General features: G+C 42.4%; 1 protein-coding gene across 4 annotated transcripts; it reads left to right on the top strand.

The window, feature by feature from the left end:
• On the top strand, positions 1 to 22478 carry TP53INP1 (tumor protein p53 inducible nuclear protein 1). 4 transcript variants are annotated; one of them, XM_023222904.2, is made up of 6 exons: positions 10 to 258; positions 4329 to 4493; positions 7724 to 7984; positions 8589 to 8952; positions 16325 to 16362; positions 17700 to 22478. In XM_023222904.2, the coding sequence occupies exons 3-5, from the start codon at positions 7873 to 7875 to the stop codon at positions 16344 to 16346; spliced, it is 498 nt and encodes a 165-aa protein (XP_023078672.1). In that variant the 5' UTR covers positions 10 to 258; positions 4329 to 4493; positions 7724 to 7872; the 3' UTR covers positions 16347 to 16362; positions 17700 to 22478. The 4 variants fall into 4 exon arrangements, with proteins under 4 accessions (XP_023078673.1, XP_023078671.1, XP_023078672.1 ...); XM_023222905.2 differs by lacking the exon at positions 4329 to 4493 and having other exon boundaries at positions 1 to 258; XM_023222902.2 differs by lacking the exon at positions 16325 to 16362.
• The last annotated feature ends 1821 nt before the right edge of the window (positions 22479 to 24299 follow it).

Below are 24299 nucleotides of genomic sequence, written 5' to 3'. Positions count from 1 at the left end.
GGGCCGGACGGCGGGCGGAGCGGCCGATCAGCTGTTGCGAGCGCTGCACAACAACAAAAGGACTTGGACTGACCGGCCTGGGTGCAGCGACTCGAGGGCTGGAGCCGGCCCAGCGTCTGCCGTCCGGGGACCTGAGCGAGGGGAAGCGCAGCCCGGCCCCACCGCAGCTACCTCAGCAGTCCCGCGCCGCCCGCGTCCTTCCCCGCCTAGCCCGCGGCCGCCCCCTTCCCCGCGCAGCCCCGCACGGCCCGGGCCCACGTAAGTGCCGGGGGACGGGCGGGCGTCCAGGGCCGCCTCGCTGCCAGTTGGGGCGGCAGCGCTGCCCGCTCCCGACCCCGGCGGGGCCGGCCGCGCGCCCTGCCTTGGGGCGCCGGTTGCGCGTTCTTCGAACCTCCTCGCTGCCTCCCCTCGCCGCCGCTGGGCCCGGCCGCCCACCCCGTCGGTTGGTCCTCGGCGGCCCCCGGGGCCCAGAGCGCGGAGGGAGGCTGACAGAGGCGGCGACGGCGGCGCGGACAAGGGCCGGGCCTGGCCCCGGCGCTGGGCGGCGGTTGGGTGTTTGGTCTCTGCCTCCTCCCCCGAGCGTGGCCTGTTTTCTTGGCCGCGGCGGGATCTCTTCCTCTCACCCCTCCACTCCTCCTCCTCCGCCTGCGCTCGGCCGTTGGATGGGGCCGCCCGCTCGGGATTCGGCGTCAGGGCTCCCGCGGCCACCTCCGGGACGCATCTCCCGAGACAGAGGCGCTTGGGCTTGTGGCCCGGCGCTCTGTCCTGGCCCTGCCATCCTGTCCCCCGCGCCTGCTCCCCGAGCTCCGGAGGCCCTGCGGCTACGGGGAACCTGCTCCGTGACCCGGTCACCGGCCCCCGCCTGTCCGTGGCCTGTCCCTTGACCGGGCTTGATCTCACTCTTCGCTACCTGCCTTTTTGCACCTGTGGAAAGAGTACTCTCCTTGGCCCTTAACATTGAGATCCTTTGAATCGCTCACGCTTACTGAGCGCTGAGTATGTGCCATATACTATGCTTTATCGCCCCAGTTGATACTCATAACCCTATGTGAAATAGGCCCGGCTATCTTACACATAGGAAACCCGAGGCACAGAGAGATTAAAGTTGCTCAAGGCCACACAGCCAATTAATAAAAGGAAATGGTGTTTGTATTTCACAGTGGCAGCCGAATTTTACCTGGAGTCTTTGTTTTGCTTGTATTTCCTGATTATATCTGCTCAGTAGGTTAATTCCAATTCAGAATGAATTAAAGGAAGAGCCTCTTTACAACTGTGACTCCCAAGGACTTGGGCACATTGCTAAAAGAGCCTTTTCTCAATGCACAATAGTTTTGGGAAAAGGGGGGAAAATGCGACCCTTGGGGGTCATTGAACAGAAGTCATAATCAGTTCCCCCAAGATACTGAAATCACCAGCTTGGTAATTGAAATACATTTTCATTTGCAGATGTGGAAAGCACTGGGAAGCTTTTAAGTCGCAATCAATGTAATTCTGAACTGGCAGCATAATTTTAAAAGGCCCCTGCCTGGAACCAGGACCTTACTAATTTCTGTGACCAAGGACTTGTTTTCTCATCCTATCTTTTGTTCTTTTCTGCCATTGCTTCCTCTGATGTCTGGTTTCAAAATTCAAGATTATCAGGCTGTGAATTACCACTTACTCTTGTCTTTGTCCATTGTCCTTTAGCCTTCAGGGCAGGCAGGGGTGGATCCCTGGGGAAATAACCTCCCTTGCATACTAGTTGAACAGACTTCATGTAAGTTGAACAAGCAGAGACAACTTTCTTGGTCTGGGTTTTTCTGCGGTTCAAAATCCATTTTAAATTACTTGAATCTAGTCTTCATATAAGTGGAACAAGCAGAGATAACTTTCTTGGCTTGGTTTTTCTCCAGTTCAAAACCCATTTTAAATTACTAGAATCTGCATGTTTTTAAAATAGTGGAAGAGGGTGGGATAAAAAGAAGGAATTCTGAGGCTGCTTTTCAATGACGGTACGTTTAGCCACCTGATTTCCTGAAACTGTGAAGGAGCCACAACTGTACACAGATTTAGAAGTTAGATCATCAAACTTGCGGGTTTTTTTTTTTTTTTTTTTGATGTTTTTTGGAGCCGCCTACTGGCAGCCAAAACTAACTGAAAAGGACTTTTCTGAAGTTCACAGACCCACAGTTGAGACTAGGAGCCTAAATGAGCATGTGTAGGAAAAACAAGGAATTGGAATCAGATGGATTTTTGCCCTAATGCTGACTCCACCCCAATCAACTCTGTCACTTTTGAACAAGTTAATTCCTCAGCCTGGGTTTCCTCACCAGTAAAATGGGACAAATAAGTACTTCAAGGCCCCATTACATACAATAAGCATTCTGTAAATTGTAGCTAATTATTAAGTAGACGTTTTATGGATAAACTCAAATGCAGCAATGCCGAATGACTTGTTGACAGTCTCACAACTGGCTTTGAATGAACTTGTAGTTAATATTTACTCAGGTCTGCTATTCTAAGTAGTATACACTTAATCCTTACACTGGCACTGCGAAGTAGGTATTATAACTGTCATTCCCATGTTAAGAATGAGAAAACAGACACCAAGATGTTAGTAAATATCCTGAATTCACATAGGTTGCATGTAGCAGAGCCAAGATTTCAAACGGAGCAGGCGAACTCCACGGCCTTTTTTTTTCTTTTTTTTTGGAGACGGGTCTTACTCTGTTGACCAGGCTGGAGTGTAGTGGTGGGATCATAACTCACTGCAGCTTCAAACTCATGGGCTCAAGCGATTCTCCTACCTCAGCCTCCCGGGTAGCTGGGACTACATGTGCATACCACCACACCCAGCTAATTTATTTTTTGTAGAGATGGGGGGGTCTTGCTTTGTTGCCCAGGCTGGTCTTGAACTCCTGGCTTAAAGTGATCCTGCTGCCTTGGCCTCCCAAAGCGCTGGGATTATAGACATGAGCCACTGCGCCCAGCCTCAGAGCCAGTCTTTAAGTACCACAACATACTGCCTCTTGGTGGGCTACCTATCTTAAAAGTGAGAAAATTAGGCTAACAAGATCTTCCAAACTAGCAGTTTCTTTTCTAAGTGGTCAAACTAGAATGCTTTTCCCCATGAGTATTAGACTCAGTCAGCTACCTTTCTCTGCCTACAAAGCATCTTTACTCATGTAGTAATATGCAAACCATTGATGATAAAATGTTAAGTAACAGATACAAAACAGTGCATTCACAAGACAAAAAGAAACCTTATGTGTAGAAGAAGAAAACAGAAGAAAGGCACCAATATTTTAAGTGATGGGAACAAAGCAATGGAATAATACTTATTTTTCTTATTTTCTAGACTTTTTATAATGTGGTTTTGTTCAGTTTATAAGTTAATTTTATTAATGTATTTAATCTACTAAAATTATTTTTTCAACATGTAATCAATATAAAAATTTCTGCATTTTGGGGGGGGTACTAAGTCTTTGAAATACACTCTAGTGTGTATTTTACACATACAGCACATCTCAATTCAGATACAAAGTTTTCATTTGAACTACTTGCTCTATATTTAGACATAAAATTTATAGGTGAAAAAGTGGATTAATGTACCCTGTTCCAAACATACTTGAAACTTTTCAGAAAACTAAACTATCAGCTTTTAAGTTTAACTAGATTAAACTTAGTAAATGGATTAAATAGTAAAACGAAAAATGCAGTTTCTCGATGATACTAGTCACATTTCAAGTGTTCATTTACACAATGTGCCTGGTGGCTACCTCAATGGACAGTTTTAGCAGTGCTGGGAGGGTCTCTCCAATAGCTCCTTGCCTTTTGTGACACCTGTGGAAAGCAGGGCCGGGGGAACTTGGCTTTGCTAGTTAAACCAGCCTCACTTTTTTGTGCTAGAAGTTTGTGGGGAAAGAGAGTGACGAGGTGATTCAGCACAGTCTCTCCATTTTCCCAATGGTGAGACTGAAGCTCAGAAGGGCCAGTTTAGCTCCAGCCACCCATGGTAGAGTCACAGCCAGAACTGCTGCTGTGGATAGCCAGGCCCCTTTCACCCTCCCCAGGAACTCCATTCTGTGTTCTTCCCACGGGTGTCAGCAGATGTGCCATGTAAACACCAGCAGTGGCTTGGGTGAGATGAAGGACAAGCTCCTCCTTCACTTGGCTGGGTTTCTGAACACACTATTGCCCAAGGTTGGTTGTCCTTGCAGAGATATGGGACATCTGGAGGCAGCCTCTGACTTTGGGAAACCAAAAGAGCACTGACTTGTACTGCTCCCTAGAAAGCTCCTCCAGAGAAGCCTTTCCTGTAGCTGACTTGCTATTTGTGTATATTCCAGGCAGAAGCTGCCTTCCTGGGTTTGGAGCTGTGGCCAGAGGGGGCAATTTGCATGTGGGAACCCAGCAGCTGCCAGAACTACAGTGGCCCCAGCAATGTTTTCGGCCTTATAGCTGCCAATTATCTGACCTGGGCCCCAGTGCCTTACTCTCATGCAGCATCACAGGTAGGGGACACGGCATTCGTTCAGGATGAGCAAAGGTTCCCCTGTGTGGTTCTCCCCTCCCAGTGTCTTCAGCTGATTCAGGGCTAGAGTCCAGCACCATGCTGGAGAATTGGGCTTATTCTCTCAACTGGTTCAGCAGATACAGAATTGTACGTGGGGCCAATATCGGCCTCCACAATTTAAAATGAGGAAGAATTTTGAAAATATGTTTTTCCCTCCTGGCATGTATCCTCAAAAATCTTTATTTACATCAGACCTTATGATAACTCATTTCAGGATATAACTGTCACACCACAGCGGGTCAAACAAACAAACTACATAGCCCACTTTTCTTCTGGTTTCTCTTACATAGAGCATAAAGCTAACTTTGAATTCTGCTATAGCTCCAGCCTTCATGATTTGGCCGTGTTGCTTTCCAGAAGGTTTCAGGAAGACTGGTTATGCAAGTGACACTTCCTGTTTACCCATTTTTAATCATTAATGGCTGAAGAAGATGAATTGTGACCACAAAGTGTTCTAATGTCATTTATTTGAAATGTTTTACTTGTGTAGTAGTGTGCCAGACACTTGTAGCAGTCCAGTTTACACACAACCAACTGAACCAGGAATCTCAGCTACAGATCCCAACTACTTTTACAGCTAAAGATTACTTTTGAAAGTGAACTGTCAGGAGCCTGAAGTTGTAGATTCAAGGCTGATGCTTGTGATAAAAAGAGGTGGTGATTAGTGAGGTGCATTTCTTCAGCCCTGGCTGATCTCATCCATATATATATATATATAACTTTTTTTTTGAGACAAGGTCTCGCTGTGTCACTCACATTGGAGTACAGTGGCACAATCATAGCTTACTGCAGCCTTGAACCTGGACTCAGGGGATCCTCCCATCTCAGCCTCCCAAGTAGCTAGGACTACAGGTGCACACCACTGCACCTGGCTAATTTTTAAAATTTTTTTGTAGAAACAGGTTCTGATTTTGTTGCCCAGGCTGGTCTCCAACTCCTAGGCACAAGCATTCCTCTGGCCTCGCCCTCCCAAAATGCTAGGATTGCAGCCATAAGCCTCCACACATAGCCTCATCCATTCCTACGCTTTTTATCACTGTCTTTGTGTCAACAGCTCCCAAATCTGTGCCCCTAGCTGAGACCACACTCCTGAACTCCAAAGCTCTATATCCCGCTGCCTGCTGGACATCTCCAGCCGCATTATTTTGCATATTCCTCCAGTTTACCATGTTCAAAATGCCTTCTCTGTGCTTTCTGCAGTATTCATTCCTATTTCCCTAAATGGTCCCACCATCCCCTCAGTAGGCCAAGCCAGAAACCTAGGTCTTTGACTTTTCCCTTCCCCTTTTCCTGGCTTACAAGGCCCTGCAGGACCTGGTTCCTGCTCAGCTCCCCTAGCCTGCTCTTGTGACCCTCCATCTGCACCTTGAGTGGTACTGAAGGTGCCACATCCTCACTCATGCACAGGCTTCCATAGTGTTCCTTTGCCCCCTTCCTCCATTAGTGACCTCAGCCACTTGAGAAAAGTCATTTATTGCAGGAGTCCACCCAGGTGGCCTGGAGAACACCAAATACTTCTTCCATGGCATTCATCACACTGGATTGTTAAACTGGTGGGAGGGCCCTTTTCACAGCCATCTCCCCTGTGCCCAGCACTGTACCTGATGCATAACAGGTGCTCAGTAAATACTAGACTAATAGTTGACCTGGACTGAGGACTTTATTCGAAGTATTTTGCTAAGTCCATTGCCTTTAACAAGACTAGGATCAGGGAGACTGTCTAGTAGGCGGTTTTGACAAAGTCTCAGAGAGACAACAGTTTGGCTTAAACTAGGATGAGAGTGGCGGAGGGAAGCAGGCAGATTCGAGCTGCCTGTGCTGCTGGGGTTGACGGGACTGGCTGATGGTTGGGATGGGGGTGGGTAGGAGGGAGCAAAAGGCGTGCAGGTGCGGTGGCACGCCTGTAATACCAGCACTTTGGGAGGCCAAGGCAGGCGGATCATGAGGTCAGGAGATCGAGACTGTCCTGGCCAACACGGTGAAACCCCGTCTCTACTAAAAATTGCAAAAAAAAAATTAGCCGGGTGTGGTGGAGGGTGCCTGTAGTCCCAGCTACTCGGGAGGCTGAGGCAGGAGAATGATGTGAATCTGGGAGGCGGAGCTTGCAGTGAGCCGAGATCGCCCCACTGCACTCCAGCCTGGGCGACAGAGCAAGACTACGTCTCAAAAAAAAAAAAAAAAGGCGTGAAGGCTGACTTGCTAGAGTGTTTGGCCTGAATAACTGCCAGCTGCTACTGCTTCCTGAGAAAGGGATGAAGGGCAGTGTATATGAATAAGTTTGTGGGGAAAAAATTAAAAGCTATCTTTTAATTTTTGTATCTTTTAATTTTGGTATGTGTCTGGTTTGATATGCCTATCAGGTTGCCAGGTAGAAATGGATAAATAAATCTAGAACTCTGGAATAAGATTAACCAAGCCTGGAGTTTCTCATTTAGAACTCACCAGAACTCCCTAAGGTAGGAGGTGTTGCCAACTGAAGTCACATAACTTCCTAACTCAAACAGCAAGTGAGCAGTCAGCCAGGGTTTGAATACAGGTGGCTGACCTCAGCACCCACCTGCTGAGCTGCCACAAAGGAATCGTGTTTCCAGTTCTAGGTTTGGCCAAGCTTAGTTCTCTGCAGTGTAAATTTTTTCATGCCAGCTGTAGGAATTGTTTAGAAGGTCAAAGTGTGCTTGCTGGGCTTATAGATTTTAAGTGTAATCAGGTATGCTTACGGTTATAGACAAGAAGTACAGAGTAGAAGAGAAAAATGAGCCAGAGGAGGGTGAGGGCCTGGCATAATGGTGGTCACCAGGCGCTGCTGCTGGGACTTCTCGGCAGTTGAATAACATATACCAAGACTGTTAATATCTACAATTTGCTCATCTGCTTGCAGAAAAGTTTGAAGGATATCATTCAAATTCATCCCTTATTATAAAAGCATAGATATGAACAAGAACCAACTCTTTCCCTTTTATTTCATATTTTAAGATATTTATAGGTTGAATTTGAGTAAGAGTATTTACAAAACATTATGTTGCATTTCTTGTGTTTGACTCCTGCAGAAAGGGAATAGCTGTAGAATGTAGGCCAAGGTATATGCTTTTTTCTAAGGGTATGTGTATGTACTTATGTACATATGTGTATGCTGATGTGAAATAACTTTCTTTTTCTGTTTTATTTTAGGGATAATGACTCTTCTTGCTTTTCACCTAAGTTGATAAGCACCCTGTGCACTTTAATCTCCTGTCAGTACCATTGGGCCAACTGAAGACAAGGTTTTGAAATCTCAGCTGTAAAAGACATCCAGCCAAACTCTCAGTCTTGCCTTAACAATGTTCCAGAGGCTGAATAAAATGTTTGTGGGTGAAGTCGGTTCTTCCTCCAACCAAGAACCAGAATTCAGTGAGAAAGAAGATGATGAATGGATTCTTGTTGACTTCATAGGTAAGGTACACTTGGTTACTTGGTGGTTCATCTTCACAGTAAAAATGGAAACTTGCATCTTAGTTTTTGCATAAGAAAACCAATAACTGAGGGTTTTTAAGCCTTAAAAGTAAGCAGGAGTTTGTCTTTAAAAAATTGCAGGAAACCACCTGTGCTAGATAATGTCAGTGAAATTGACTGGCATCAGTTTTTAGTTTTGCAACTCTTACAGATTGATTAGATCAAGGGCACTTCAATAGAAGACCCTTGTATTAGACAAGTAGTAACCCATATGGCTTATTACACAGTTATTCAGCAGAATAGAAAGTCTTAAAATCACTCCTGCAAAACCAACATAATCCATCCCATATAGTGACACACACACACACACACACACAATTTCTGTGCTCAGAAATAATTTTATAATCATATAGATGAATATAAATGGGTTTGTTTCTGAACTAAATAAAAGAAGATATGTGAGCATCAGCTAATAGTATCATCTCTTCTTTTTCTGTGCTGTGAATTTGATGGGTGACTTTATAATGACTGCCCAATGTGATAATCATCCTCCTGTGGGACTCTTCTACAACACACATGGACTGTAATATGGACTACAATCTAGATACTTGTACTGGTTTCTCAGCAGAAGAAGAAGAAGAGGAGGAGGAGGACATCAGTGAAGAGTCACCTACTGAGCACCCTTCAGTCTTTTCCTGTTTACCGGCATCTCTTGAGTGCTTGGCTGATACAAGTGATTCCTGCTTCCTCCAGTTTGAGTCATGTCCAATGGAGGAGAGCTGGTTTATCACCCCACCCCCGTGTTTTACTGCAGGTGGATTAACCACTATCAAGGTGGAAACGAGTCCTATGGAAAACCTTCTCATTGAACATCCCAGCATGTCTGTCTATGCTGTGCATAACTCCTGCCCTGGTCTCAGTGAGGCCACCTGTGGGACTGATGAATTACATAATCCAAGTAGTCCCAGGTATGTTACAAGTATTTTAACTCTCTGTAGGCAGTCCACTGAGCATGCATTTTGTCTTTAATTCAAACCTAAGTTACTAGAAGATGCAAAAGTAATTTTGTTAGAGATTTATGAAAGCATGTGTGTGCACAGTACACAAGATGATCCATAAGATAACTTGTTGACTGGTCACGGTGTCTCACACCTGTAATTCCAGCACTTTGGGAGGCCAAGGCAGGCAGATCACTTGAGCTCAGGAGTTCAGGACCACCGTAGGCAACATGGTGAAACCCTGTCTGCACAAAAAATAACAAAACATTAGCCAGGTGTGGTGGTGCACACCTGTAGTCCCAGCTACTCAGGAGGCTGAGGTGGGAGGATGGCTTGAACCAGGAGGCAGAGGTTGCACTGAACCAAGATTGTGCCACTGCACATCAGCCTGGGTGACAGAGCGAGACTCTGTCTCAAAAACAAAAACAAAAACTTGTTCATTTTCGATTTTTTAAGAAAGTTAGATGTAGCATGGCCCCAGTTACATAATAGCATTCTCATTTACAAAATTCTGCTACTGATTAGAAATAAGACTGGCATTTCTGCTAAGTATCTTAGAACATGACTCTGACTTTATAGACTGGATTATTTAGGGTATCAAATTCAACTAGACTATCATGTCTTAAAATTTATTTTCTTCCAAGTATTTCTAGCTACATCGCATCAAATGATGTAACCTTGAAAACCTTGTCTGAGAATTTAACGAACTCAGTTTCTTACTGCAATACTCACACTGCACAGTCACCCAGTGCTTCTGACACCAGATGTGTGGGTTTTTTCCACACACCACAGTCCTCCAGCAGTGGACACCTTCTAGTGTCCCATAGGTTGAAGACTTAGTCCCAAAAGACTGCCTCCCATTTCCGATGCCAATCTCAAGCCCCAGGTTTTACTTATGCTTCTGACCAACCAGCTGTAAACTGGTGTTTCTATGACCCCTTCCTTGGGTTTGATTAATTTGCTAGAGCATCTTATAGAACTTGGGAGAACATGTTTTCTGGTTTATTATAAAGGATACAGATGAAGGGATGCATAAAGCAAGGCATGTGGGGAGGGCATGGAGCTTCCATGTCCTCTGTGCACCCCACCCTCCAGGAAGCTCCACATGTTAGCTCTCCAGAGGCTCCCTGAATCCAGTACTCTTGGGGTCTTATGGAGGCATCAGTACATCGGCATAATTGATTAAATCATTGGCCATTGGTGATTGGCTTAACCTTCAGACCCTCTCCCCTCTCTGGAGTTTGAGGGGTGGGGCTAAAAGTCCCAACTCTAACTGGGTCTTTCTAGTGACCAAATCCCATCCTGAAGCTGTCTAGCTGCTGCCAACCACCAGTCAACTAATTAGCATACACTTTCCATGTTGGCGGTTCCAAGGATTTTAGGAGTGGTATGCCAGGAGACTGACAAGACTGAATATATATTTTACAGTATATATATTTTACAGTCCAGCCTCAGTCTTCAAACTTGGATTCCTTACAACAAAAGGATATGGAACTCAAAAACTACTGGCACAACACCGGAATCCCATTCAGTCTATAATTCATTACATCCATCATTGTATTGTATGAGCATGTCTCCCAGGACGAGGCCACTCAGGTTTGCAGGTTTATTGATCTTGTTGGTTTCCAAAAGCAGAAATGGTTTTGGCAAACATGTAGCTTCACCCTTTCAGGCATCTGGTATACCTGAGCTTAGAGACAATGTCATCTTTTTCTCTGAGACTGTTTCAAGGTATTAATATGATGAATTGATCCCAGTTCATAACCTATGTATTCATTCTTTTATCCTCTTTTTCTTCATTTATACCCAAACTTTTCCATCTCTGTAAGGGATGTTAGGTTTAGCCACTGTGCTGGTCTAGATTGCAGGTAGCAATACTAGTTTAGCAAGTACCTCTCCCTCAGTCCACTCCCATTCAGATAGAGTAAGGTGACATAGGTATAAAATTAGTGGGCTGTTTTTACCACCAGACAATAGAGCTGCGTTCATTGTTGACTCCAGTTTTGCAAGATGGGGTATAGGTAACCCCATAAGGCCCTTAGGACTTTTGACATGAGGTTTAAAAACATAGTTACAGCTTCTTGCTCAGGAACCATCCCTGCTTCCAGTACTTGTAGTTATAGCACTGATCCTAGGACCACTGCATCTGGTAGAGGGAAAAAAAATGAGGTGATGTGGGAAAGAAAGAAAAAGTTAAAATCATTATACTAGCACACTCAACCCTTGGTTAGAATTGCATAAGTCATACCAGCATCCTCCCCATCCCTTCTTCCTCATATCACCAGAAAAACAGGAAAATCTTGTGGGGACAACCAGCCCTTCATGCTTTTATCCCATTTTGTTTTTGGATTTTTTGTTTTTTGGGTTTTTTTTGAGATGGAGTCTCACTCTGTCGCCCAGGCTGGGGGGCAGTGGCAGGATCTCGGCTCATCGCAACCTCCACCTCCCGGATTCAAATGATTCTCCTTTCTCAGCCTCCCAAGTAGCTGGGATTACAGGCACCCACCCCCATACTTGGGTAATATTTGTACTTTTAGTAGAAAGGGGGGGGGTGTCACCATATTGGCCAGGCTGGTCTCGAACTCCTGACCTTTGGTGATCCACCGCCTCTGCCTCCCAGAGTGCTTTTGGGCATTATGGGCTATATAGTGTGTCCTTTGGTTTGAAGAAATGACAGTCAACTGTCCACATCCATGCAGTATCTTCTGTTCTGGGTTTTTTATGGTGCTCTGAGCATTTGCATCTTCCACTGGGTAAGTAAAGCCCACTCCAGAGACTGTCTTTTCTTCTCAAGACCCATTTGTAGCTCCCCAGGGATACCAGCACCAGTCTCACTTGTAGCTATGCTCAGGGCCTTCCCACCGGGGAATCTGCCCCTCATCAGTAGTCTGTCTCTTTTGCTGACTGGCAAAACGGTTCTCATTGGTATTTGTGCCCGAGAGGGTAGAAGAGGAATGTCTAGATGCAGCTCGTCTCTGCATTGCCTGTACCACTCATTTAATGAACCCAGGAGGGCACGTCCAGGGAGCACATGGGGATATATCTGCTTCCAGTCCCAGTCACCTTCCAAACCTGGAAGGGAGTTCTTCTGATGGCCATTGGCACATCCTAATGTACCCCTCAAATTTCCATAGGGTTGTGCTCCCTATGGAAGCCATCCCTTTAAAAGTCCGGGTTTTCATTGTGATTCTGCCTGACCATGTCCATTGGCCACTGCTCATGAGTCAGTAAAAACCCAAACCTAGGGGCTTCTGTCATCGCTAGGAAACCAGCGTGCAGTTCAACCCACAGAGCCGATTTGTTTTTAACCTCCTTTGATCAAAGTAGCATCCTTCCAAATAGGATGCTGTCTGTTCACCTTGGAACTGCCATGCACAACCAAGCAGCTCTTTGTCAGTCAGTTGAGAGCTACTAGCACTGTGGAATCCAGCTCCTCACACAGTTCCAGAGTCAGTCCAAGGTGGAGAGAGGCTCCCTGCTTGTGGGTGTGTCCTCCTTACATTCCCTACATAACATGATCCTGTAGAAACCATTTCCATTTTTTATGGAACTCTTCTGGGCACTGCCCTCCCAATTAGTGTTTCTCTGATATCACCAAAGACAGCATGGGTATTTCAGGTTTCAAGATCATTTTATGTCCCTCAGTCATAGGGGTAGCTTCAATTAATGTCCTTTAGCAAGGGATTAAATGCCTCTTGTGGAAATTCTCTAGAGCAAAGTGCCAGTAGTTGTTACTGAGAGGTGCTCACAGTCTTTTGCTATAAGTGCCAGTTTCCCTTCCACATAAGACTATCAGACAGATAATTTGTCCCTACCACCAATCCAGCTTCTACTATACACTGTGTGGACCTGGGCAGTGCTGTTGGTCCCCATTTAGCATGTCCAGTTAATATTGTCATGAAGGGCAGATTTACATGCCTTTTGTTTTACAGTACTAGGTAGGGGAAGTGTGTCTCCAGCCAGACATATCCATTCTCATAAAACATTTAGGTAAAGGGGATATAACTTTACGTAAAGCTCACTTAAACATCCGAACTTTCATAATCCTATCAACCCTTGCATTTTTATGTTCTCCAATCTAGTTGTAGTCTGAATCAGGGCTTTACCAATGGATCTTGATACCACAGCACATGGAGCTCCCATACCAAGGAGTCCCAGGAATTTATCTTCACCACCCCCAACCATTTTACCCACTTGTACAGGAGAGGCCTTCGGTTCCCAGCAGAGACAGAAATAGATCCTTGCCCATTTGTCAGTCATTATCTTGATTAATCAATCTGTCTATTGCCCCAAGCAATTGTTGGTTACTGCTCTTGTGATCTCTGCCTTCTGGCTTTTTAAGTTTCCCCAAATTTACAGACATTATGTGAGCTTTGTCCAGAGAATATATCCAGGAAATACCTGAGATTGTTCCCACCCACTAAAGTAAACCCCATTACCCTGTTAATTAGCTGAAAGTCCCACTGTCCTATCGTGTACTTTAGTGGAATGTTTCCTGTTAAAGTATTTTGGGAATGTTGACATTCCCTCTCTTAGGTTGAGGGTCCAGGTGGATTTGGATCCTTGGAGCAGTTCAGAATATCCCTGTTGTTAGTGTTGTCATGTCCAGGCTCTGACTCTACTAAGAAAAGTATTGTATCTATTGTATCTGTCTGTCTGTCTAGCTCTCTATCTACTGTTTCCTGTTTTCCAGATACAGACAAACCCTAGGCAGCACATTAATTTGTTAACTTTACCAGAGTTTGTTATACTCTCAAGTCTTAATATTATAGATGATTTTACATACTTCATTTCATTTTGCTTGTACCAAAATGAAAACAACTTTCTTATATGTTACATGATGCCAGGCTATATCCTAGGTAAGGTCTTGGGTGGGGAATGTTACTTTAACTGGCACTTTATTCAGTGCTACAAGTTTATTAAGAGATGTTTCAGACATTCCAACAAAAAACTAAAATACAACTTTTTGGAGTTGCTATTTATTTAATTGCTTTAGAGTTGCTTCACATTCATTTCTTGAAGATTCTTTCCTCCTGATTCTGATTTTACCTCTGAGGAATGCCACTCAATAATTTATAATTAGGCCAGGCACAGTGGCTTACACCTGTAATCCCAGCAGTTTGGGAGGCTGGGGTGGGTGGATAACAAGGTCAGGAGTTCAAGACCCAGCCTGTCCAACATGGCGAAACCCCATCTTAAAAATACAAAAATTAGCCAGGCGTGCTGGTGGGCACCTGTACTCCCAGCTACTAGGTAGGCTGAGGCAGGAGAATTGCTTGAACCCGGGAGGCAGAGGTTGCAGTGAGCTGAGATCACGCCACACTGCGCTCCAGCCTGGGTGACAAAACAAGGCTCCATCTCAAAAAAAAAAAAAAAGAATTTATAATAATTAGTCACTTTAAACTTACTGGCATTTGTATGTTTACTTTTCAGTGTTTTGTGTGTGTGTGTGTGTATGTGTAGTCAGCAGCTTTGCAAAAGAATTTACTACAGAAACAGTACAAATGCAATGTAAACAATTAGACAATACAAATATGCAAAAATTGGAAATGACATTTTCATGACCCAGAGATGAATACTTTTAACATCCTAGAGTATATCCTTCCAGATTGTGTTTTTTTTCTGTGCCTGTATGTACATATAAACTTTTAACCTAAATGGCAACGTGCCATATATACTTTTTTTTTTTTTTGAGACAGAGTTTCACTCTTGTTGCCCAGGCTGGAGCACAATGGTGCAATCTCGGCTCACTGCAACCTCCACCTCCCAGGTTCAAGCAATTCTCCTGCCTCAGCCTCCTGAGTAACTGGGATTACAGGAACACACCACCATGGCTGGCTAATTTTTGTATTTTTAGTAGAGACGGGGTTTCACCATGTTGGCCAGGCTAGTCTTAAAGTCCTGACCTCATGATCCGCCGGCCTTGGCCTCCCAAAATGCTGGGATTACAGGCGTGAGGCACCATGCCCAGCAGTAAACTTTTTTTTTTTTTTTGAGACAGGGTCTTGCTCTGTTACCCAGGTTGGAATGCAGTGGCGTGATCTCAGTTCACTGCAACTTCTGCCCTCCCGATTCAGGCAATTCTCATGCCTCCCCCCCCCCCCCCTCCCGAGTAGCTGGGACGACAGGTGTGCACCACCACACCTGGCTAATGTTGTGTTTTTAGTAGAGACAAGGTTTCACCATGTTGACTAGGCTGGTCTCAAACTCCTGACCTCAGGTGAGCCACCTGTCTTGGCCTCCCAAAGTGCTGGGATTACAGGTATGAGCCACTGTGCCCGGCCCATATATACTATTTTATAAACTACTTATTTAGGCAATGATCTCCACCATTTTGTTTCAGGAGATTTCTTCTTCTTCCTTCTTCCTTTTCAAGGTTGTTATGGGTTTCTAGTTTCGGTACAGTGAGAATGTTGTTTTTGTATTTTGTTTGTCTTTGCATTCATATATGATAGGTATAACACAGGGATAAATACGTACTTTTCCATATATAAAGGATCAAAAGAAGGCACTGAATTTTATTTTATTTATTTATCTTAACACAGAGTCTCACTCTGTCGCCCAGGTTGGATTGCAGTGGCACGATCTCGGCTCACTGCAACCTCCACACTGGGTTCAAGTGATCCTCCTGCCTCGGCCTGCCGAGTAACTGGGATTACAGGCACGTGCCACCATCTCCAGCTAATTTTTTGTATTTTTAGTAGAGATGGGGTTTCACCATGTTGGCCAGGCTGGTCTCGAACTCCTGACCTCAAGTGATCCGCCCACCTTGATCTTCCAAAGTTCTGGGATTACAGGCATGAGCCATTATGCCTGGCCAGAATGCACTGAATTTTATGTGAATCCTTTCTGCACACAGGAAATTCCTGTAAATTATTACAGTTTTAAAATAGTGACTATGATTTTTTTTTTAAACATCCTTATTTTGGGATTTGAAATTCTTACAAGGAAGTCTTGCTAAATCAAAATGGAAATCAGGTGTTACCAAAATTAAGCTAGCTTTGTAGTAAATACGTTTTCTTAGCAGGAAATAAATCGTATGTCTTTCAGACGTCAAATTGCTTCAATTGTGTCTATCATTGGGGATATTAGCATAAAGCACAGAAAATTGAGGTGCTTTGTAATTATAGTGGGATTCGGGGTATATGTTTCATTGCATTTTAGCCTTTATAAATACTGCTTTTGAAGGTTTTACATGTTATCATCTTAAGTACATGTATGTGCCTTTAAGGGCACATAGTAAACCAGTTTTAATAAAAGTTGACCACGTCCTAATAGTAAAGTTACAATAGCATTTTAAATCTTACTAGTGATTTAATAGTTCACCATTTAACATTTGTAGGGCCAGGAAAAGCTGCTTATAAGACTGACGGGCACAGAGTAAGTATATTCACTTCGAGACTGTGTGATATATGTATGCATAGGGAGGCAAAGGACCCAAATGCGGACCTTTTAAAAATGACTTTTTTTTTTTTTTTTTTTTGAGAGGGAGTCTCACTCTGTCACTCAGGCTGGAGTGCAATGGTGCGATCTCGGCTCACGGCAGCCTCCGCTCCCCAGATTCAAGTGATTCTCTTGTCTCAGTCTCCCAAGTAGCTGGGATTACAGGCTTGCATCACCACACCTGGCCAATTTTTGTATTTTTAGTAGAGATGGTGTTTCACCATGTTGGCCAGGCTGGTCTTGAACTCTACTAAGGTGATCCACTCGCCTTGGCCTCCCAAAGTGTTGGGATTACAAGAGTGAGCCACAGCGCCTGGCCTAAAAATAACTTTCTTTATATTAACTTTTTTTCTATTAGTTTCTTAATGTGGCCTCTTAAAATTCTACTTTAAAAAAAGTTTGTATATACATATATATATGTAATAAAAGATAATAGTGTTTTCCTCAAGTGATTTTAGGCAGAATGTGTCACTGCCCTTCCTGTGTAAAATAACCCTTAAAAATCATAAAGCTCTTCATGTTACGTGTTGACATAGTTTACAGCAATCCCACTTGATTAGTTTTTTTATATGGAAAACATAATCATACTGTGTGTAGCCATATTTTAAGATTGTGTTATTCAAGAGTCTTATAATATTGCCATGTAAATACCATCTCAAAAGTGCCCTGTTGTGAGATAAATAAAGAGATTTATTCTATAATAAGCTATAGCTTCTTATCTAGAAAAATGGTAAATGAGTAGAATTTCCATATGCATATTTCTGTTAAATAAAGATTTAAAGCATGTTTCCTGGAACATTTTACTTATAGACAGGAAATGTCTTGTGAAGGTATTGTGAGCACACTGCTTTCTGATCAGTAAAATTTGGGAATTAAAATATTTTCCTTGTAAGATTATGGTAAGAATTAAATACATATTTGCAAAAGAATTGGCAAATGCAGATATTCAGTAAATGTTAGCTCCCCTCCCAGACAAGCTTATATAAATGTGTGTGCTCTGTAAATGAAATTCAAAGTATAAAGTGTATTTTTAGAAAACAGTCTACTTAGTGAGCCATCTGGGGCTTACATGGCATTTTTCTAGTAAGTAACAGTTGGCTCTCCTCTCCGCCACTATCAGTCAGTGGGGTCACAGAATAATAAACTTGTCTGTCAGCCATGAAACACAAACTCTCGTTCAGTTAGCACGGCAAACTGAATTGCTAAGTAACTTTTCCAGTTTCGTTAATAACATACTCTGTTATTTAATACATCCCCACTTTTTTCTGTTTCAGAGTGGAAGCTCAAAATGAAATGGGGCAGCATATTCATTGTTATGTTGCAGCTCTTGCTGCTCATACAACTTTTCTGGAACAACCCAAGAGCTTTCGTCCTTCCCAGTGGATAAAAGAACATAGCGAAAGACAGTCTCTTAACAGAAATAGCCTTCGTCGCCAAAATCTTACCAGGGATTGCCACTCTCGGCAAGTCAAGCACAATGGCTGGGTTGTTCATCAGCCCTGCCCGCGTCAGTACAATTACTAAGAATTTTAAGTTTTATTGGTTGGTTTCTCTTGGTTTGTGCATATGTGTATGGATGTGTGTATATGTACAATGAAAGTGTTGTCTCTTTACAACCAATTGATAACCAATCAGTTTTATCAGTGTATTTAGACACTATCTTGAAAATCAGATTTATATGCTGTGTATCACATAATGCCTTGCCTTTAACATTTACTTTTTTGTACACTTTTTCAGATTATTTCTGGAAACATATCAATATAATTACAGTGTTTGGTGTTTGGGGGTGTCTTTAAATCTATTAGGGTGTACATTAGTCAGCATTTTAAAGACATTTCTTCCCAAGTACGAGAATAGGCATCTTTCATTTTCATTTTATTTTGTATTAATCTTTTGAGCAAGCAAAAACTTATTCTCAGGGTCAGCTATACACTTTATTGACCAGTACTTGATAATCTCTCTGTATATGATGAATACATTTTTACACACTAATATGAGCATTAACAGGTGATAGTTGCCATGGATATAATGGAATTATGGCTAGACTTTCTTTTGAAAGAAAACTTGATGTATTCTATGCGTATGGTTTTTCCCCAGATTAGTCATGCAGTTCATTTGGAATTCAGGTACATTAAGCTTTAGTGAAGAGTGCATTCAGTGATTCCAATGTGACTGCGTGACGTGGTACAGACATTACAGGTGTTGTAGACAGAGGCACTTGTCCCGTGCAGAGGGATTAAATTAGACCTGTGAAATTTTATTTGGAAAAATTCATGTCTGTAACTAACCGATTAGTGTAGTATTTAATTTGTTACGATTCCTTCCTGCCAATTCTGCCCACTCCTCACCTCGCTCTCAGCTATAAATTCGGAAGTACTTGTCCAGGCACTTGAGTGACTTCGTATTTCTCTCTGCCCACGGGAAAAGAGATAGGCTTTATATTTCCCCACAGAGTGAAAAATCCTCTGTCATGGAGCCTGTCCTGCCAAGTGGCAAGCAAGGGTGTGGGGGAATGTCTGCTGATGTCTTTCATGGTATCTGAGTGAACAGTGACAGGCTGGCTCAACTTTTTTCTTTTTTTTTTTTTAATTGCCTTGTAAGTATTCTTCCCTGCAGTCCAAATGACTTTTCTGTTTTTGTTTTTTTTTTTTTTTTTTTAACTTCAGGCAAAATCTTTAACCACTCTGGCCTCTGTTTCCCCCACCAACAGGGGAGCAGTGACATTTACCTCCCTCACAGAGTCACTGTGAGGATTCTATACTGATTTGAAGTGGGGCTGTTCAGAACTGAACCTTGTAGGAAATTCCAAGGGCCTTTCTACTGAATTTGGTGATGGGGTGGGGCCGTGGCACTTTCTCTGCCACAGCTGTTCTTCACAGTGTTGGTGCTAATGAGGCCAAGGTGCAGGGTTCGATTCACATGTTGGCCAGTTAACTTAGAGAAAATCTATTTCCTTACCTCTAGCCAGTCACTTCCTTTTTCCGCAGTTGTGATGGGTTTTGCTGAGCCATCCACTCTGATTTCCTCTGAAGTAAACACATTTACAATCTAAAGCAATTCTACTGACAGAAGTGTTGCCTTCATAATCAAACAGCTTGTTTTTCCATCTCATCTGCAACCCTAATTAAATGAGTACAGGTCTATAAAATGTTTTCAAGGAGAAAAGCAGCATATACTTATGTGAAGTATTATATTTTTCAATAACCCTGTAGTGGCTTGATGCAGGGAACCCTGGGAGACTTTCAGGGAAGAGCTGTGCTCTTTTCTGACTAGACTAGAGCATTTGGAGTGGAAGATGTCAAATGTGTAGTTAGATGGAGGTTTTACATTGTTCTTCTACTGGCTGTGATGAAGTGCCAGAATGTCTCCTTAGAACAAGAGTCTAGATCCCCCCTTTCTCCTTATTGCCGTTTCTGTTTTGACTTCCCTTTTATTTATTTGTTGTCTAATTAGGGGCCAAATCTGTAAAGTTTTGTCAAAGTGAGTTAGAAGTTGTTTTCTTACCATTTGTGTTTACCAGAGTTGGGAGATAAGGTAGAGTTTCCATGAAGGTGTGTATGTTTTATATGATGTTTGTTATAGGGCCATGCATTGGTAACCTGAAAATAGACCAGCTTAATGTCTTCAGGATGTAAACCTCTGAATACACGGCGTCTCTTTTTCATACATTGCATGTAAGTTGTTAGTATCTCACAAGCTACAGAAGTTCAGCCATTAGATTTTGTTTGGCAGCATGAACAGATTTGTGTATTAACTGCAATGGCCTTTTTTCCAGATTTCCTTATTGACTTTTTGTTTGCCTTATCTGGGGCTAGTTTTTTACACTTTGTACCTAGAAAACAAAAAATTACATTCATTGGGCTTTTTTTCAAGGTTGGGATTACCACACCACCTGGAATATCATACTGTGGTTTCTGCCTAAAATTGGCACATGTAAGTGTTGAAGAAAATGGTTATATAATTCAGTTGAAACTCTTGGTCATTAGATGTTAGGCATCTCCTGTATGTAAGACACAAGGCCAACCACAACACAGAACGATGTTGACCTGTTAAGTATTCTCTGAAACACGGCCAAAATGCATTTTATTATGAGCCTTTTTTTTTTTTTTTTTTTTTGCTATTATAAATATTAGTGGTTTACAATGTGCTTTAGTCATATTTCTTTGAAATGCAAGCAGTGAGAAATAAGAGCCCTCTGAATTAGTAGCTCTAAACTGTTAACATAGAATGTTACTTGGAAAAAGTCTGGAATACGTGGTGTACACAAGCAGTGCTTCGTGAATGAGTTTCTTAGCTTTTACAGTGCACCATGTTTCTCAAAGTTTGTTGTTGTTGTTAAAACATTTTATATATCTTATGTTTATTTTTCTTCCTCAACTAATTGTGTACTGCACTGTAAGTGGAAAATTAGCCATCCATTATTTATCTTCTGTGGCAATGCATTTATATGGTTGACTGGGTGGGGAATTTTTTGCAGAAAGATGCACAGTGATTGGATTTTTGACTTCCTATTGCAGGGACCTTTTAAGAAATATTAATTTCCTGTACATTTTTCCAATCCCCACGCAAACTGTTCCTGTTTACATACCTTCTCTGTTTTATCAGTACTTTGAGTGAGAAGACAGTTTATTTAAAACTTGAGCAGGCTGTTCAGCATTGTTTCTGCTTCTCAAATCTGTATAGTACACTGGTTTGTAATCCTTATGTCTTCATTGAAATCCTTGCTACTTCTCTTTCTCCTCGATGAAATACATTATATATTATCTTTATGTACTCTTAAGAAAAACAAGCAAGGAAGAGTATCTTCATTATTCTCATTTTCTTTGAGTTGGAAACAAAAATATAAAGGACTCCAACTAGAAGATACTTACATTTAAATAGATTAGTGGGAAAAGTTTAAGAGTTTCCACGTATTAGTTTTTGTTCTTTGAGTCAATTAAGAGACTGCTCCTTGTACTGGGAGACACTAGTATATGTTTGTAATGTTACTTTAAAATTATCTTTTTATTTTATAAGGCCCATAAATACTGGTTAAACTTGTTAAAAGTTGGCCTTCTATCTTGGATGGTTTCACTGCCATCAGCCATGCTGATATTTTAGAAATGGCATCTCTATCTACTTATTTTAATGCTTAAAATTATACATAAAATGCTTTATTTAGAAAACCTACATGATACAGTGGTGTCAGCCTTGCCATATATCAACTTCACTTGAAATCTGACACCAATTAAAGTGGTTTAAGGTGGAAAAAGAGGTACTGGAAAGCATGCAGATGAGGATATCTTTTATGTCCAACAGTATCCTTTGCATGGGAGGAGAGTTACTCTTGAAAGGCAGGCAGCTTAAGTGGACAACATTTTGTATATCATTGAGAATTTTCTTTATGACATTTTTAAAAATTGTATAATTGTTAAATGTCCAGTTTTGCTCTGTTTTGCCTGAAGTTTTAATATTTGTTTTCTAGGTGGACCTCTGAAAACCAAACCAGTACCTGGGGAGGTTAGATGTGTGTTTCAGGCTTGGAGTGTATGAGTGGTTTTGCTTGTGTTTTGGTTGTGTTTTCCTACAGAGATTTTGAACTTCAATAATTGCATGTGTTATTTTTTTTTAAGTGGCTTTTTTTCAAGTAAAATTGTGAACATATTTTCTTTATAGGGGCAGGACATGAGTTATGGAGACTGAAGAGTATTGTAGACTGTACAAGTGCCTTCTTAATGTGTTTCTGGACACACTTTTTTTTTTCATCAACTTGAAAATTCAAAAGGGACATTTGGTTAGGTTACTGTACATCAATCTATGCATAAATGGCAGCTTGTTTTCTTGAGCCACTGTCTAAATATTTTGTTTTTATAGAAATTTTTTATACTGATTGGTTCATAGATGGTCAGTTTTTACAAAGACTGAACAATACAGCACTTTGCCAAAAATGAGTGTAGCATTGTTTAAACATTGTGTGTTAACACCTGTTCTTTGTAATTGGGTTGTGGTGCATTTTGCACTACCTGGAGTTACAGTTTTCAATCTGTCAGTAAATAAAATGTCCTTTAACTTCACACTTGCCAGATTATTTTATCTTTAGAGTCATTAATATTAAAAGGAGGTACAACTTACTGTTTAGTTTGTGCAAAAGAGATGTTTAATATCCATTTTAAATATGTATTTAAAAGCTTGTGTAAAATTCGTATATTAAGGCCGCGCACGGTGGCTCATGCCTGTAATCCCAGCAATTTGGAAGGCCAAGGCAGGCAGATCACTTGAGGCCAGAAGTTTGAGACCAGCCGGGCCAACATGGCAAAGCCCTATCTCTACTAAAAATATGAAAATTAGCTGAGGATGGTGGTGTGCACTTGTAGTCTCAGCTACTTGGGAGGCTGAGGCAGGAGAATCCCTTGAACCTGGGAGGCGGAGGTTGCGGTGAGCTGAGATTGCGCAGCTTGGGCAACAGAGCAAGACTCTGTCTCAAAAAAAAATCCTTTTTTTTTTTTTTTTTTAACCTAAAATGAGGAATCACTTAAGTGAACAGGAATTGGACGGTGATCCCCAACCAGTATCTTTCCCTCCAATCAATGTTTAAAAATATAGAATGTAATACACTGGTTCTTAACCTTTTTAAAGCCAGGTGGATGAATTCCCAATGGATCTTCTCCCACGTGAATGGAGATAGAATCTTATAGAAGTGTTTTAGGACAATATGGCCTTCCCTGATGCCATTGATACCCCTATTGTGGAGCTCTAGTTTAAATAGGCCAGTAAACATTCAGAGTAATTGAACAGGAAGCCCAAAGAATAACTCCCATATGAATGAATGTTTGGGGCAGATCAGCATTCTACAACTGTAGCTTATTTAAAGACAGATTTTTATTATCTGAGTCTTTGCTGAAATGAAAAGATCGGGTGCCAGGGGTAAGAAGGAGTCACCCAAAGATGAAAATAAGGTCATGAACGTTGACTTGAGAAGATGCATGTTGAAATGAAAGCCCCACTTTGGGCTGGGCATGATGGCTCATGCCTGTAATGCCAACACTTTGGGAGGCTGAGACAAATGGGTCACCTGAGGTCAGGAGTTCAAGTACAACCTGGCCAACATGGCAAAACCCCATTTCTACTAAAAATACAAAAATGAGCCAGGCATGCTGGCACATGCCTGTTATCCCAGGCATGCTGGCACATGCCTGTTATCCCAGCTCCTCAGAAGACTGAGGCAGGAGAATTGCTTGAACCCAGGATGTGGAGGTTGCAGTGAGCCAAGATCGTGCCACTGCACTCCAGCCTGGGCAACAGAGTGACACTGTCTCAAAAAAAAAAAAAAAAAAAAAACCCAAAACAAACAAACCAAAACCAAAACAAAAACCCTACTCTGGAATGGCAGGGGAATGGCTGCAGCTGAGAAGACTGTTGCTAGGCCCACTTACAGAGTGTCCAGGGAATCTAGCAGCTTGATCAGGTCTCAAGGCAGTAACTGTATGGAGTCTAAAAGTGGGCAGTCAAATATGAAGGTGGCTTTTGGAGATGGGCACATCAAAGCTTCACAGTTTGATATGTGGCCTAAATTATCTTGCTCCTTTGCTGTGAATCTGTACAGACCACAAGGTTATTCATTGAAGCACTGTCTGCTGTAAATGCAAAATTGAAAAACCTAAATGCTATGCGTAGGAGATTAGTTGAATATATTGTAACACATCCCCACAACAGAGGTCAATGCAGCTTTTTTAAAAACTGAGGAAGGGGCCGGGTGCATTTGCTCACGCCTGTAACCCCAGCATTTTGGGAGGCCAAGGCGGGTGGATCATGAGGTTAGGAGATCGAGACCATCCTGGCTAACACAGTGAAACCCCCTCTCTACAAAAAATACAAAAATTAGCCAGGCATGGTGA

Source organism: Piliocolobus tephrosceles, chromosome 7 (genome assembly GCF_002776525.5).
Source record: "Piliocolobus tephrosceles isolate RC106 chromosome 7, ASM277652v3, whole genome shotgun sequence".
Lineage (NCBI taxonomy): Eukaryota > Metazoa > Chordata > Mammalia > Primates > Cercopithecidae > Piliocolobus > Piliocolobus tephrosceles.
Note: the sequence above shows the minus strand (reverse complement) of the source record. Positions and strands in the feature narration are given on the sequence as shown.

What these genes read in the sequence shown, in the direction of transcription:
- TP53INP1 (XM_023222903.2), top strand. Translation starts at nt 7,873, where the DNA reads ATGTTCCAGAGGCTGAATAAAATGTTTGTGGGTGAAGTCGGTTCTTCC. An exon ending in GATTCTTGTTGACTTCATAG is followed by an intron (nt 7,985 to 8,588) that starts GTAAGGTACACT and finishes ACTACAATCTAG; the next exon opens with ATACTTGTACTGGTTTCTCA. An exon ending in CATAATCCAAGTAGTCCCAG is followed by an intron (nt 8,953 to 17,699) that starts GTATGTTACAAG and finishes TTTCTGTTTCAG; the next exon opens with AGTGGAAGCTCAAAATGAAA.